Source organism: Sardina pilchardus, chromosome 16, assembly GCF_963854185.1.
Source record: "Sardina pilchardus chromosome 16, fSarPil1.1, whole genome shotgun sequence".
In the NCBI taxonomy this organism is placed as follows: Eukaryota; Metazoa; Chordata; class Actinopteri; order Clupeiformes; family Clupeidae; genus Sardina; species Sardina pilchardus.
This window is the reverse complement of record NC_085009.1, coordinates 14,369,830-14,382,938: the sequence shown is the minus strand read 5'-3', so window position 1 is coordinate 14,382,938 and position 13,109 is coordinate 14,369,830. Positions and strand designations below refer to the sequence as shown.

General features: G+C 42.2%; 3 protein-coding genes across 3 annotated transcripts in view; all 3 read left to right on the top strand.

Annotated features, from left to right (window-relative positions):
• The first annotated feature begins 450 nt into the window (after positions 1-450).
• cited1 (Cbp/p300-interacting transactivator, with Glu/Asp-rich carboxy-terminal domain, 1) lies at positions 451-2,314 on the top strand. Its single transcript, XM_062516248.1, has one exon. The coding sequence runs from the start codon at positions 466-468 to the stop codon at positions 943-945; it is 480 nt and encodes a 159-aa protein (XP_062372232.1). The 5' UTR covers positions 451-465; the 3' UTR covers positions 946-2,314.
• Positions 2,315-3,384: 1,070 nt separating this feature from the next.
• Positions 3,385-8,036, top strand: rps4x (ribosomal protein S4 X-linked). The gene is made up of 7 exons (XM_062516239.1): positions 3,385-3,445; positions 4,043-4,120; positions 4,314-4,494; positions 5,950-6,047; positions 6,592-6,763; positions 6,867-7,024; positions 7,885-8,036. The coding sequence occupies exons 1-7, from the start codon at positions 3,443-3,445 to the stop codon at positions 7,984-7,986; spliced, it is 792 nt and encodes a 263-aa protein (XP_062372223.1). The 5' UTR covers positions 3,385-3,442; the 3' UTR covers positions 7,987-8,036.
• A 3,539-nt stretch (positions 8,037-11,575) lies between these two features.
• Positions 11,576-13,109, top strand: part of nhsl2 (NHS-like 2) — a 59,823-nt gene continuing 58,289 nt past the window's right edge. Inside the window, exon 1 of the mRNA XM_062516231.1 lies at positions 11,576-11,963. Within this exon, the coding sequence (XP_062372215.1) occupies positions 11,699-11,963 (265 nt within the window). The 5' untranslated portion in view covers positions 11,576-11,698. The remainder of the gene's footprint in view (positions 11,964-13,109) is intronic.

The following is a 13,109-nucleotide window of genomic DNA, read 5'->3' as shown; positions in this document are numbered from 1 at the left end:
CAGTAGTGTGGGACACTGCAAATATGTATCACTGCTGTTTCAGCCGAATGTATTTTCCATGACCATTCCAGCGCCAACAATTCCAGAAATTCCATTTTCACTAAAAATAGGCTTTGTGCGTGTGTGTGGTTGTGGATGGTGTTATGGGGGCGTTCAGAGTTTGCCATAATCATTAGTGATTACCCTCCTTAACTGAAACAGAGTTTGATACTATGTTCCGAGCTTTTCAAACCTATGATTTCTTGGCCCAAAGGTATCATCAAATCACCTGCCACCACAGGCACAGAATAATTTAATTAGGGTAAGATAGTGGGATTGTGTAGATATTGCTGTTGTTGTGGTTGTTGTTATTGTTATCTTCCAGAGACTGGATGTATTTTAAGACGGAGCCTTTGATGTCAGGTTGATGACATCATCAGCATTCTCCATTCTGTACCTGTTTTCTTCCAAAGGTGCCCTCCGGTGATGAGCTTCCTGCTCCCCGACGACTACGCCATGAAAGACTCTGACTCACTGACCATCCTTCACTACCCCGGCCCTGGAAAGACCGGCTCACAGTTTCCCGCCTCACCTCTGCACAGCGGAACCCCAGGCATGGGGAAACCTCAGCCCTTCCGCCTGCAGTCTGGCCCACACCTTCTCGCCAGCATGCAGCTCCAGAAACTCAACAGCCATTATCAGAGTCTCGCTGCCACGACGGGCTCAGCCAACATGTCGTCGAGAGGCTATGGGATGCGGCCGTTGGGCGTCACACAGACCTCAGTCCCAGAGTCATACAGACCTCAGACCCAGAGTCCTGGGATCATTGACTTAGACCCTGTGGATGAAGAGGTGTTGATGTCCTTGGCGGTGGAGCTGGGCTTAGACCAGGCCAAGGAATTACCAGAACTTTGGCTCGGCCAGAATGAGTTTGATTTGATCTCGGATATACCTGCTGGATGCTGACCTGTGTACACACAGAGACAATTCTGCCATCATCTACCCCCGTATCTCCTCTCAGCAGATGTTGAGGGAACAGACATATTTAAGATTTGTCTGTATGATAGATCCTATCTGAAAATGTTATCAGAAAGGCACAAACATTTTGGGCACAGACATTTGCACACGGTTTCCTGTTTTGGTGCAGATAAGATCTACAAATGATCTTGATCCAAATTATTTGAGGGCATATTCATGATTATCATCTAAATTGGGGCCCTATTTGAAACTAGTGTAAAATCATCATTCACTGTTAATTGATTTGGCTTGATGGGTCATCTGTAGGCCTATGTACACACTCATTCCACAGACTGGCCTGTGACATACAGCCACAGACAATTCACAAGAAGTGCTGCTAGGGTATATTGTAAGAGTGTCCCTCTGATGCTCTTCAGTTTGGAGTTGGAAAATGGTTCAAAAGTCTGAGGCACTCATAAGGGGTATATGTTTAAATAGCCTTTAATCTCACCCGACTATTCGGTTAAAATATGCCTTATGTTTCAGTGTAATAGCCTTCATCGGGGCCAGTCAAAGTGGCCTACAGCATTTTGTAATGCGTTATTTTAATCCAATCCATTCAATCCAATGTCAATTTAAGTGCATTGGTCTAACTTTACGGGAGTCCTGGTCCTGTACATGGAAAACATGGAGAAACAATTCCAATTAACGTTACTTCAGGGGCACAGAAGGGAGAGGTGTAATTCGATAGCTGTTGAACTCAAACATCGCAACCAGAATGGCTGACTTTGAGAATGCCTTTATGACCCAAATGGATGGTCTTACAGCTAATGAATGGGAGGATACCCTGATTATGGTATAATGCCCTGAGGCGCTATGCTGAATCATTGAAAACAACAACAAGTAACTGGGAAGTTGCTCAGTTTGGTTGTTCTCTCATGCTCATGTCCTTTGTTTGAATAGTCAACAATTGCTCTCAAACTAAAGCATTTTGGTTTTTGAGATGTTCTTTTCATGTATCATTGTGGGGGAAAAAATATGTTGATAGAAATAAGAAGAGAGAAGAGTTTTATGTGTTTGTGTTGTCTCTTTGTCTCTTTGCTTTCTTTCTAAGTGAATTTGTACAGGGAAACAGTTGGACACAGTGGCACATGGATCTGTCAATTTAGCTTAGTTTCTAAAGACATTTTTATAATTGGATCATAGTCAAATGTTTGTATATAGGAATATATTTTTTAAAATAAATTAGTCTGGACCATCTTAGCTGAAAACTTTGAGGAAATTTGCTGGTTATTTTGTTTTGTTTAATTAAGTTGACATAATGTTTGTGATTTTGTATTACACCCGCCTATTTTCCACATTAAAATACATCATGGGCCATGGTTTGTTTGTTTGTATGTTTGGACTATACTACTAGTTAGGCTGTCTTCCCAGAAAAAAACCGTCACCAGAGTCAACCATAGACCTCTGAAGTTCGCCTACAAAAAAGCTACCATCTTTGCCCATATAAGGAGTTACGGTATCTGTCGATTTTTCCTATGGGAAATTAACATGGGGATTTGGAATTATCACACCTGTTAAACTCTCGCGGGGATGACAAAATCGGAAATTCAGGTGTTTTCCTGAACACACTTTTGGCCTCTGCCTTCGAGAGGATACTGTGATCTCCGGTGCGCGAAGGCGGCAGACTTTGATTTTTGCTACCCCAGAGCTAACCTGCGATGCAACTTGCCATTCAGTTAGTTAGCCAATTAGCTCTGGGGTAGCAAAAATCAAAGTCTGCCGCCTTCGCGCACCGGAGATCACAGTATGCACAAGAAGGCAGAGGACAAAAGTGTGTTCAGGAAAACGTCTGCATTTAAGACTTTATCGTCCCCGCGAGAGTTTAACAGGTGCGATAATTCAAAATCCCCATGTTATTTTCCCATAGGAAAAATCGCCAGATACCGAATTTCAAAGATGGCAGCTTTTTTGTAGGCGAACTTCAGAGGTCTATTTGCAGCATAATGCATTTCATTATGCCACCATCTAGCGGTCATTTTGGAAGATGCATGTGAAGCCATTGCAGAGGGACCGTCTTGAAATCTTCCAACTTTAGATAGTCTGGTAAAATTTGGGATTTCCAGGTAAAACCCCATTTAGGTTTTGAATGAACATGAAGAATAGTTGAGTAAACTTATTATTTTTCTCTTTTTTTTTTTTACAAAAATGAAAAACGCGTTTAGCTTAGAAAGTGGTTATATGTGAAATGTAGACACATTTAAAATATCTTTCGAATGCATTGACCAGATTTCAGTGATTGTGAGGCTACAATACGATAATTACTCTGTCAGAAATACTATTGATTTAAATAATGAATTACAATTAAATCACAAATAATAAGATCTAATCTGGGGTGAAAATGTACACACTGTGACGGTTGCGCAGTTTGGCCCTCTGGGTGCGCCGTAGATGGCCTTATGTTCCTTTGCCAGGAAGTGGATAGTCCTTTTCTGCATACTCCAACATGGTGAGTAGCTGAGCCTCCGAGATTCTCAGATATTTTATCCTAAATCATCAACTATTCCGTGGTTCTAAAGTTTATTTCCTCGAACTATTTCTGTTTCTTGGCATGTTTTCTGCCGATAACCATGTATATTGAAGCAAAACGAGTTATATGGCGAGTTAGATATTTGATAAAAAGGGGGACTTTTCTGCTAGCTGCATACGCTAGCCATCTGATCATTGATGTGGCTACCGAGTAATATGACCGGTGTGTCAGTTCATTTAACTTACTGGCAAGCGACATTATTTTTCAACGTTTTGCTTTGGCTTAATGTTCCTTATGTATTTTGTCAAATGCCCTGTTCGTTGGAATGAATTTAATTGTTATTGTAGGACGTATATGTCTGTGCAATGTTAGCTGGAATACCAGGCCGCAGTCCTGGACCAGCAGTTCAGAAACTGTAACATTGCTTAGCTGATTTTGGTAGCATACCGCCGGCTAACAGCTAGCTCTCTGACTTTCTATGCTCATAAAGCTGACGCCGTGTTGTGTCGGCAGTTTAGGTACTTCTTGGTTGAGTATATGTGTATGTTTTAACTGTTTTCTCTGTTATAATTAAAGGCCCGAGGACCGAAGAAGCATTTGAAGCGCGTTGCGGCGCCCAAGCATTGGATGCTTGACAAGCTAACTGGAGTATTTGTAAGTACCCTGAAATTGGTTTGCTCCCTGTAGCTGCTTAGGGGAGGGAATTTGCTACCATCTTATAGGTTCCTTTGGTGACTTACATTTTTGATGTGAATGGTGGAGAGTCTTCAAAAGTTGTGGAAGGTCGAAAATCAGGTAGTGTTCAGTATAACCATTGAATAAATGGAGTAAATGCTCTTTTCCCCAGGCTCCTCGTCCATCCACTGGGCCTCACAAGCTCAGGGAATGCCTGCCCCTCATCATCTTCCTGAGGAACCGTCTGAAGTACGCCCTGACAGGAGATGAAGTCAAGAAGATCTGCATGCAGAGGTTCATCAAGATCGATGGCAAGGTCCGCACTGATGTGACCTACCCTGCTGGTTTCATGGGTGAGTACTCCCCGCATAATGTTTGGATGGCAGCAAGCAAGTGGCGTTGGGCCACAGTTTTGAAACTAAAGTAAGGGATGCACAATATTGGTGTTCTGTTGATGTTAAAAACTCATCTTGGCTGACTGCTGATGTCAACAAGGATTTATACCTCTTTAAAGGGTGTTCGCCTCTTCCAAAATGAACCTAATCATATTGTAATGGACTTATAGAACAAGGCCTTGCGTATATCCTTTCATTCCATCACACATGTGTACATTAAGAATATAAAGTCATGAGTGTGGATATCATTGCAACATAATGTAAATGTAAAATGGCAGTTTGGTATATGATCTTTTCGAACAGAGGTGCAGGATACATCCTCTAGAGCCCCAAGTAGTACTATTTGAGTAATGATATTGTGCATCCCTATTATGAAGTTGTGTAGTGTTTCTATCGTGTGGTGTGCAGAGTTGACACATTCAGTTTGTAGCTTTACTTCGCTCAGAAGATGGTAGCTGCACAAGGTCATCACAATGTTTCAAAGGGAGTGAGCAGATTGCAGCCTATACCCCTCAAATGAGTTTGAAACAGGTTTTGACATGGTACTTTGGTAGACATTTTAAGGAACAGATGGTAGTGGAGCACCAGTTGAGATTAAGTCAGCGGCCTAATAGCTTCAACATCAGTGGATCAGTCAAGAGAAGGTAAATATGAAAGTTTGGCTCACTGTGAGGACCTTAGTGTGTATTATGCTGTGTTGGGAGTTGTTACAAAGGAGAATGTTTTCTAAACATTTTCTGTATATGCAGGTCCGTAGGGTTAAAGTGGAAAGTCCATGTAAAGGGGTATTGCTAGCTAGAGAAGTATTGTGTCGTATGATGACCCTATAGCCTCTAGTCCATCTTTCATGGCGGATTCCGCCTTTGACGGTGAAAAATATTGTGTCACCATGGTGCGAAAATTTAAATGATCACCTTACCTTCCATTTGTCATAAAATGGTGCCTGTCAGTTGTTGCATGGCTCCTGTTCAATAGTGTCTAACTGCCAAAATGTAAAATGTGTTCAGTTTAAGCTGCAATCAACCTTGTTAAAAATAATTATGTTGGGTTACCAATCCATGCAGTGTTCATGGGTGAATTCGTAGGTTAATTAACCTTTCTTGCATAAGAAACGGTTAACTAAATGGGTAGGCCCTGGTAACCTAATCATGAAGCAGGTTAGTTATAGGTCACTTTGGTTGTAAGAGCACTTCTGAATGAAATTGATTCTGTAGTTGTGGATTCCGTCCGTAATCCCTTTGCCCACTCCTTGCCTCACAGATTAGGAAACACTTCTAATACGTACAATTGGAATACCAACAGCGGGCTGCGTTTTTGTTTTTGGATCATCTGCTCTGTGATGGATTTAATGGCATTGAGAGAGGTTTGGGCATGTGTAATTAATTTCATGTATGTTTTTTAAAAAAAAAACAGATGTTATCAGCATCGAGAAGACTGGTGAACACTTCCGTCTGATCTACGATGTGAAGGGACGTTTCACCGTCCACCGCATCACAAATGAGGAGGCCAAGGTAAGTTCTAGAATTGATTCTGCCCATTCTGCTTAGCATCAATCTTAATGGATTCATGTAGTGAGTAGTACTAGTTGGTTAGTACTGAGTATTGTTTAGTAGGAATGTAGGAAATGGGCAGCCGTGGTGTACTGGTTAGGGCTTCGGGTTGCTGGTTCGATCCCCGACCAGTCCACCACGGCTGAAGTGCCCTTGAGCAAGGCACCTAACCCCTCACTGCTCCCCGAGCGCCGCTGGTTGGGCAGGCAGCTCACTGCTCTGGGTTAGTGTGTGATTCACCTCACTGTGTGTGTGCTGTGTGTGTTCACTAATTCGGTTAAATTGGGTTAAATGCAGAGAAACGAATTTCCCTCACGGGATCAAAAAAGTATATATTCTATTCTATTCTAAATGAGTCAGTGAGACATTGAATTCCAAAATATTGGGATACTCTTACATTGCCGAAGCTAGTTAAAACATGAGACGACATACAAAGAACACGCGCACTGCTGTATGCAGACATGTTCTGAATTGTGTGCTTCATTTTCTTTGTTCCCGTCTGTAGTACAAGTTGTGCAAAGTGAAGAAAATCATCGTTGGCACCAAGGGCATCCCCCACCTGGTCACCCATGATGCCCGCACCATCCGCTACCCTGACCCCAGCATCAAGGTCAACGACACAGTCCGCATTGACCTGGCCACAGGCAAAATCACAGACTTCATCAAGTTTGACACCAGTGAGTTACTGTCTTGACATTTTAACAATGGTGAAAATTGATCAATACATAACAGGCTTTACAGGCAAAGAGCTTGCTGATCAACTCTCCTCTGTGTTGACAGGTAACCTTTGCATGGTCACCGGTGGTGCTAACTTGGGGCGTATTGGAGTGATCACCAACAGGGAGAGGCACCCTGGATCTTTCGATGTCGTTCACGTCAAGGACAGCAGTGGCACAAGCTTTGCCACCAGGCTCTCCAACATCTTTGTGATTGGCAAGGTGAGAAGAGGGTGAAAATATCTGATGGAGTGAACGTGTCTGAAACTGAGGATGGGTTAGGCTTGGTGGATGTATGGAATCATGGTTTAACTGCATTGGTTAGGGTAATCATGTGTAGGAAAAATCTTAAAATGTCTTGGTTGGGTTATCTTGGCCAATGCTTGTGTTGTATGCTTATTACAATCTTAGCAAATCATGCATTTGAATTGGCATTCATTCTCAAGCAGGTGTAACACTTTGGAGGACATGACTGCTACATACTTTGTTCATTTTTGTTTTCACTGGTAGTGAAGTTGCGGTGTTGTGAGCATCTTTGTGGTCAATCTAACTAGGGGCGGAGCTATAAGCTAACTGGTCTAGCCCACTTCTAGTGAATTATGCCAAGCTTGGCTAATTGTCTCAGGCTTAGTTATTGCACACACAGAGAAGAGAACTAAATCTAGATGACATAAGTTTATTTCCTTTTTATTTTTTATCTTATTTGCTAGCAGTGTCCTTACAAAATGTGAACCTATTAGTGTGAGTGGCGGGACTGGGAAAAAAGGAGCGGGTGAATAATATCCATAAAAAGTTGTCAACATTTGTTGAGGGGCAGTGGTTGCATTGGTTGGTGTCCTGCCCATGTCAAGTTGTAGTCTGGAATGGCCTCCCAATTGTCTGGCATCATATTTATAAGTGGCATTCTCACTGCCTGCATAATACGCATTGTGCAACATGTTCAAGGTTGAGACTGATTTTACAATTCAGCAATCTTTGCATTAAATTGTTGTGTGAATTCATTCATTGGTGTACTTCAGGCGTGTGTGTGTGTTGCGTTTTTGTGGTGAATTAACCTCAGCGTTTCCTGCTCTCCCCAACAGGGCATGAAGCCATGGGTGTCCATCCCCCGTGGAAAGGGCATCCGCCTCACCATTGCCGAGGAGAGAGACAAGAGACTGGCTGCCAAGCAGGGCAGCAGCTAAGGACTTTGCAGTTCTGAGCTTTCAAATAAAAGAAATTGGTATTTACACAACACATGTTTTAAGTGGTGGTCTGTTGAATGGCTATTATAGGTGTCTCCATAAAGGGCAGGTGTTCTTAATCTTGTTAGTGTGTGGTTTAAAGCAACACTGTAAAACAATTAACTAGCGAGCTAACTTAAAAGTTTAAAAGGAATGCAGATCATTGGCACTGCTGGAAGCTTGCTAAAATGCTAACTGATGTTATTTGATGTTTGAGTAAGCAATCTTGTGCTGTGATAGGAGTTGTTTATTTTTGTGGCCTGGAACACAATTGAAGAGGGCATTTCCTGTGTGCCCTGGCAAGAATGACGCATGTCTAGCAGTCCATCACATGATCAAAATGAATTTGAAGACTCTAAAGCTAGTTTTTTGATGGCTCGTACTCCAAAGTGGCCAATTTGTGCAAAATGTTGCTTTAAGATCAGTTTTAGGCTGGGCCATCCTTTGGTTTAAACCAGAGCGGTAGAGAAGAGTGGCGACACTCCCATAGACCTCCATAGGAAAAAATGGCAGCGCTTTTTCCAGGCTACTTCTGTGTTATGGGACTTTTGGAACTAATAACAGTATTCAGCATTCAACAAGTTAATTGATGACACCCTCCAGCATCCAGAAGTGCATCCCATCCTCCTGCAATTCAGCCATTCAGCGTAGGTTTTTTGGAACTTTTGATCGTGTGGTGGCGACCTCAAAGTGTCAACTCTCTCCTATGGCTCTGGTGGAAACTAAAGTCACTTGATGTTAATGATGCCACATCCAATAACTAAAGAGGTGGCATGTACACTCTTGCCCTTGTGCAAGTATTTTGGATATCCTCAATTCTGGCATAGTAATTGTTTACATTGAGTTGCAAGTCTGTAGCGAACAAAACTAAAAGTTAAAGGAAATATTGCCCACCAGTGGTTGATATTGGAACAGGTTTCTGGTCCTCTGACACTTGGAGAAGGAGCTCTAAGTTCAGGGATGAGTCAAGAAAATGTGTATAAGCAGAAAGTAAATTAGATGGAACATTATTGGCTGAAAAATTGACACCATATGTGTTGAGAATAACTCAATTTGGTGTTTTTTTTAAACACCTCTCTGTCCAGATGGGGACAACAGTTTGTGTCTAACTTTTTAATTTGTTGCACAACATGTGTTGGAAATAGCACTACGTGCATTTCAAACATTTAAATACTCATCTTAAATAATGCACCACACCCCACATCTGCAGGGGAAAACAAGGATAATGCTTATTGAAAATCTACATTCATATATTGAATTTAACATTGCTATAACAAATAATGCGCATAGGAGGTCAACAGGGTCTGTCTGATGAGCCAAAGCCCTTAGCTTGTAGTGTTGGCATATACGTCATATGGCAGTGTGACAAAACCACTTCTAAGACCTAAGCACACAAGTGCTCTCCTTCCCCCCCAAAACAAATCAAATCAATTCATGAACCAATTCATGAAAATATCAGTGTACCTTTTGCCATGTTCTTAACTAGAATGTACAACATAAACAGCTTGCTGGAAAGCAATGCATTTTATGTAATATATTGCACAGTTACTAAGACCTTTTACATAGAGCGCATTACTAAAATCATATATCACAACCAGTGTCCTCCTTTGGAGGGCACACAAGTGTTCTGTTGTCTTGAGTTATGTTTGTTATTTTTATGAAATGAAAAACTGAGTGAAAGGCTTATTTTGGTAGAGTATGGTGAATTGACACATTTCAGAAATTATGTTAAAAAAAAACCCAACAACAAAAAAAAATCCCACCCAATCAACACGCTGAGTTTGGAGCGCGGAAGAGTGGCATGTGAACTCAAATGACCTGAGGATGGTGGATTTCACCTCTGATCTTATGGTCGGTGTCTCGTCTCCCGGTGAGTTCACAATTAGGTGAGATGATATTCCATCATTGTTTAGTCTGCATATTGAAATTCTCCTGATAAACACAGTTTAGTTGGCATTTGTGTCACAGGTCAGTACTGTGCGTGCGCATTCTGCTTCTGTTTCTGCTCTGATGTCATATTTATATGTTACTGTACAGCAGTGCATATGTTGCATGTTTTACTGTATGGCTGTGCAAATCTTACATAAATGTGTGCATGTGTATGTGTGTGTGTGAGAGTGTGTGTGTGTGTGTGTGTGTGGGTGGCTCAGTTCCTTTCCAGAGGGCCATATGGGCCCTGCTGGGCTGCAGGCTGTTCCTGCTGCCGCCTTTGGCCCGATGGCCGGGAGCACCTCGGCACGATGCAGCGCGGCGCAGTTCAACCCAAAACAACACGCCCAGCAGGGGCCTCTGGCCGGCCCACAACTCTCTCAGCCCCAATGTCCTTGGGCTCAATATAGGTGTAGGTGTGAATTCCTCTCTTAACTGCTCTTCAGTCTTTACATTTAATATGAACCCCCCCCCCCCTCCCATTTCTATTTGTAATAGAGATATTGGCAAGTCTTAGATTTGTTATGTTTATGATCTTGCATAGATTCACTTGATCTGAAAGTGGGGTTACTATGGATCTGAGTTGTCAGAGGCTAGAGTACAGAATAGTAGAGACTAGAGGGAAAATCTGCAGAGGAAAACGACTTTCAAAAGAGTATTTATTTGGTAGATGGGAGGATTCCCTCAAGAGTATATTGTGCATGTGCACTGGCTCTCTCTCTCTAGAAATGGGTGGGATCTTGGAACAATGGTCACAGTCATGTTGATAAAGACTGGGCCCCCACCCTTCCAAACAGATGTTTCCAATCAATAGTTCCCATGTGATAGACATTCACAACGAGCCATGGAGATGATGCCTGATACGATTAGAGTTAGCTGCGTGGAAGGCAGGCCACTCTCTGTCCATGACATATTTAATTCCTTCACTGCACTTTTCCTCTTTATTCAACTTCTATTTATGTTAACCATGCAAACGTGTAGGACACTGGACACAAACTAGGCATTGCTAGCTATGTTCTGAAGTCTGCCAGATGTTTCTGTAAGGAGGGGCTGTCTGGAACGGACTTGGGGAAATGGGGGTGGGGGAGACTCGCTGAATTTCAGTGTATTTCAATGTTGGATTTTTTTTTCTTGTTGGTTTCCAGACACAGCTGATAAACCTAGGCGTTTGCTTGTCCGCCTACAGGTTACTTTTTAATTATTATTGTATTTTTTTTTTTTTTTTAAAGCATGCAGAGTCACAGTCAGTTTATCACAAAGAGGACGAAAATGTGTCTTTAAAAAGACGGTGCCGCTGCGACAGGTGGGACCGTTTGAATTATATCTGAAATAAGCAAATGATAGATGGTATTACATAACAAAAGATTTAGTTGTGATAGAATATGGTTGGTTCTTGCGTACAGAGCGAGGGATTAATATGAAAACATACTGTGCACAGCGTAGGCTATTCAGTTGGGGCACTCAGTCGCAAAGCCCGGGGAATGACGTCTTGTGTTGAGTTGTTTAGCCTGGGCTCGCAGTAACCGGGGCAGGTTTCGATTTAGGAAGAATGTAACGTAGGTTACAGTAGTAGGCTAGGCTACGGGAGAGCTCCGCACAGTGGACAAAGTTGATTGCAAAAACCACTGTACTCCAACTCCGAGCATGGTTCTGTAGGCTAACACAGGAGTTAATCTAGCTGAAAACATATTTTTTTTCACTGAACAAACATCGGTCTGCGGGGGATTGTATAAACAAGAAGAAAATGCCATTTTGCAAGAGGACAATATCTCCCAAGGATGTCTGCAAGGGTGACATTAAAATTTTCACGGACTTGGTGGATGTGTGTGGGTTTACTCTGTGCTCTGTGCTACGGCAGCTCTCGGATTTATCCCGACAGTCGGTGAGCATCTTGGAGGAGCTCGAGGGTGAACTTGTCTCCATTTGTCATCGATCCGGGACGCTGGAAAATAAAGTTGTGGGTTTACAAAAACACATCGCTGCTCTTGCGTGCAAGCCACCACCAAAGAGTAAGAATTTCACTTGATTTTTGGTTACCTTTTGTGGGTGTAGTCAGTCTCAATCACCAAGGCTATGTTGCGAGAATGATTATTGGTGATAGGCTATAGACTACAGTGACTGTACATTAGTGTGATTGCTACCCTGTTTGCAATTTCTATGTAACTTTTAAAGTATTAAACCTGAAGTGTCAACATATGTGGCTATAACAGCGATTGAGGAGGATGAGTTGTTGACTTAACGCTGTTGCGCTCATGGAAACCACCCAGCTTGAGTCTGGTGTGCGTGCACAACTGCGCGCATGCAAAGTGGACATAAGCATAATCTACTTAGGCTAGGCAACTGTTGTTTATTCTGCCTTGACAATTATTCATTTAGTACCATGGGGTTTAAATGCCACTTAACTAATAATGAAATTAAGGGCTGTTGCCTAGACAAGTCAGAAGTGTTGATGAGTAGGCTAGGTATATCTGTCATCTTGACGACAGTGGAAAGAACATCTGTATGTCTCAAGCAGCTTTTATGTCTACAGGTTAGGCTATAGCCGAGCTATGAACTATGAGAGCTTATTTCCCTGTGCAGTCATATTGTGTATATTTGCTATAAGCAAACTGCTTACTGAGTGCTTTGTGCAATGAACAATCCCTCCGAATTCCAACTCATCACGCTGAGCACATAGATGTCGTCCTCGATCTCGCAACTTCCCTTTCAGTATCAAAGGAAGTTCCGTCTTAGTTGCTATGTTTTTTTCTGTTAGGGGGTGGTCTGGGATAGTGAGGATTTTCAAAAGGGACTGAGAGATTCACCCATGATTTCTACTTGGATCCAAATGTCTGTCAGAAGGAGCACCTCAAGGGTTAACAATATCCTGAGCATTTTCTGTCTTTGAAGACTTCAGCAATGGACAGTTTCATGTGCCTTTTCATTTTCAAGTCATGAGCTTCACTGAATAGGAATCTCCACATTTCAATCACAAGGATAACTTATTCAGTGTGTGTCCCACTTCACTACTCTGATACTAAAAAACAAACAACAAAAAACCCCCTTTAAATTCTAGTCTTAGAATATCTGAGCATCTTAGCAGCAATTTAAGGTCACAGAGAGGTTCATGTGAAAGTTTAAGCTTGTAAAGTCATGAGACTGAAGTGTGGTCAGTG

What these genes read in the sequence shown, in the direction of transcription:
- cited1 (XM_062516248.1), top strand. Translation starts at nt 466, where the DNA reads ATGAGCTTCCTGCTCCCCGACGACTACGCCATGAAAGACTCTGACTCA.
- rps4x (XM_062516239.1), top strand. An exon ending in ACAAGCTAACTGGAGTATTT is followed by an intron (nt 4,121 to 4,313) that starts GTAAGTACCCTG and finishes TCTTTTCCCCAG; the next exon opens with GCTCCTCGTCCATCCACTGG. An exon ending in CTTCATCAAGTTTGACACCA is followed by an intron (nt 6,764 to 6,866) that starts GTGAGTTACTGT and finishes CTGTGTTGACAG; the next exon opens with GTAACCTTTGCATGGTCACC.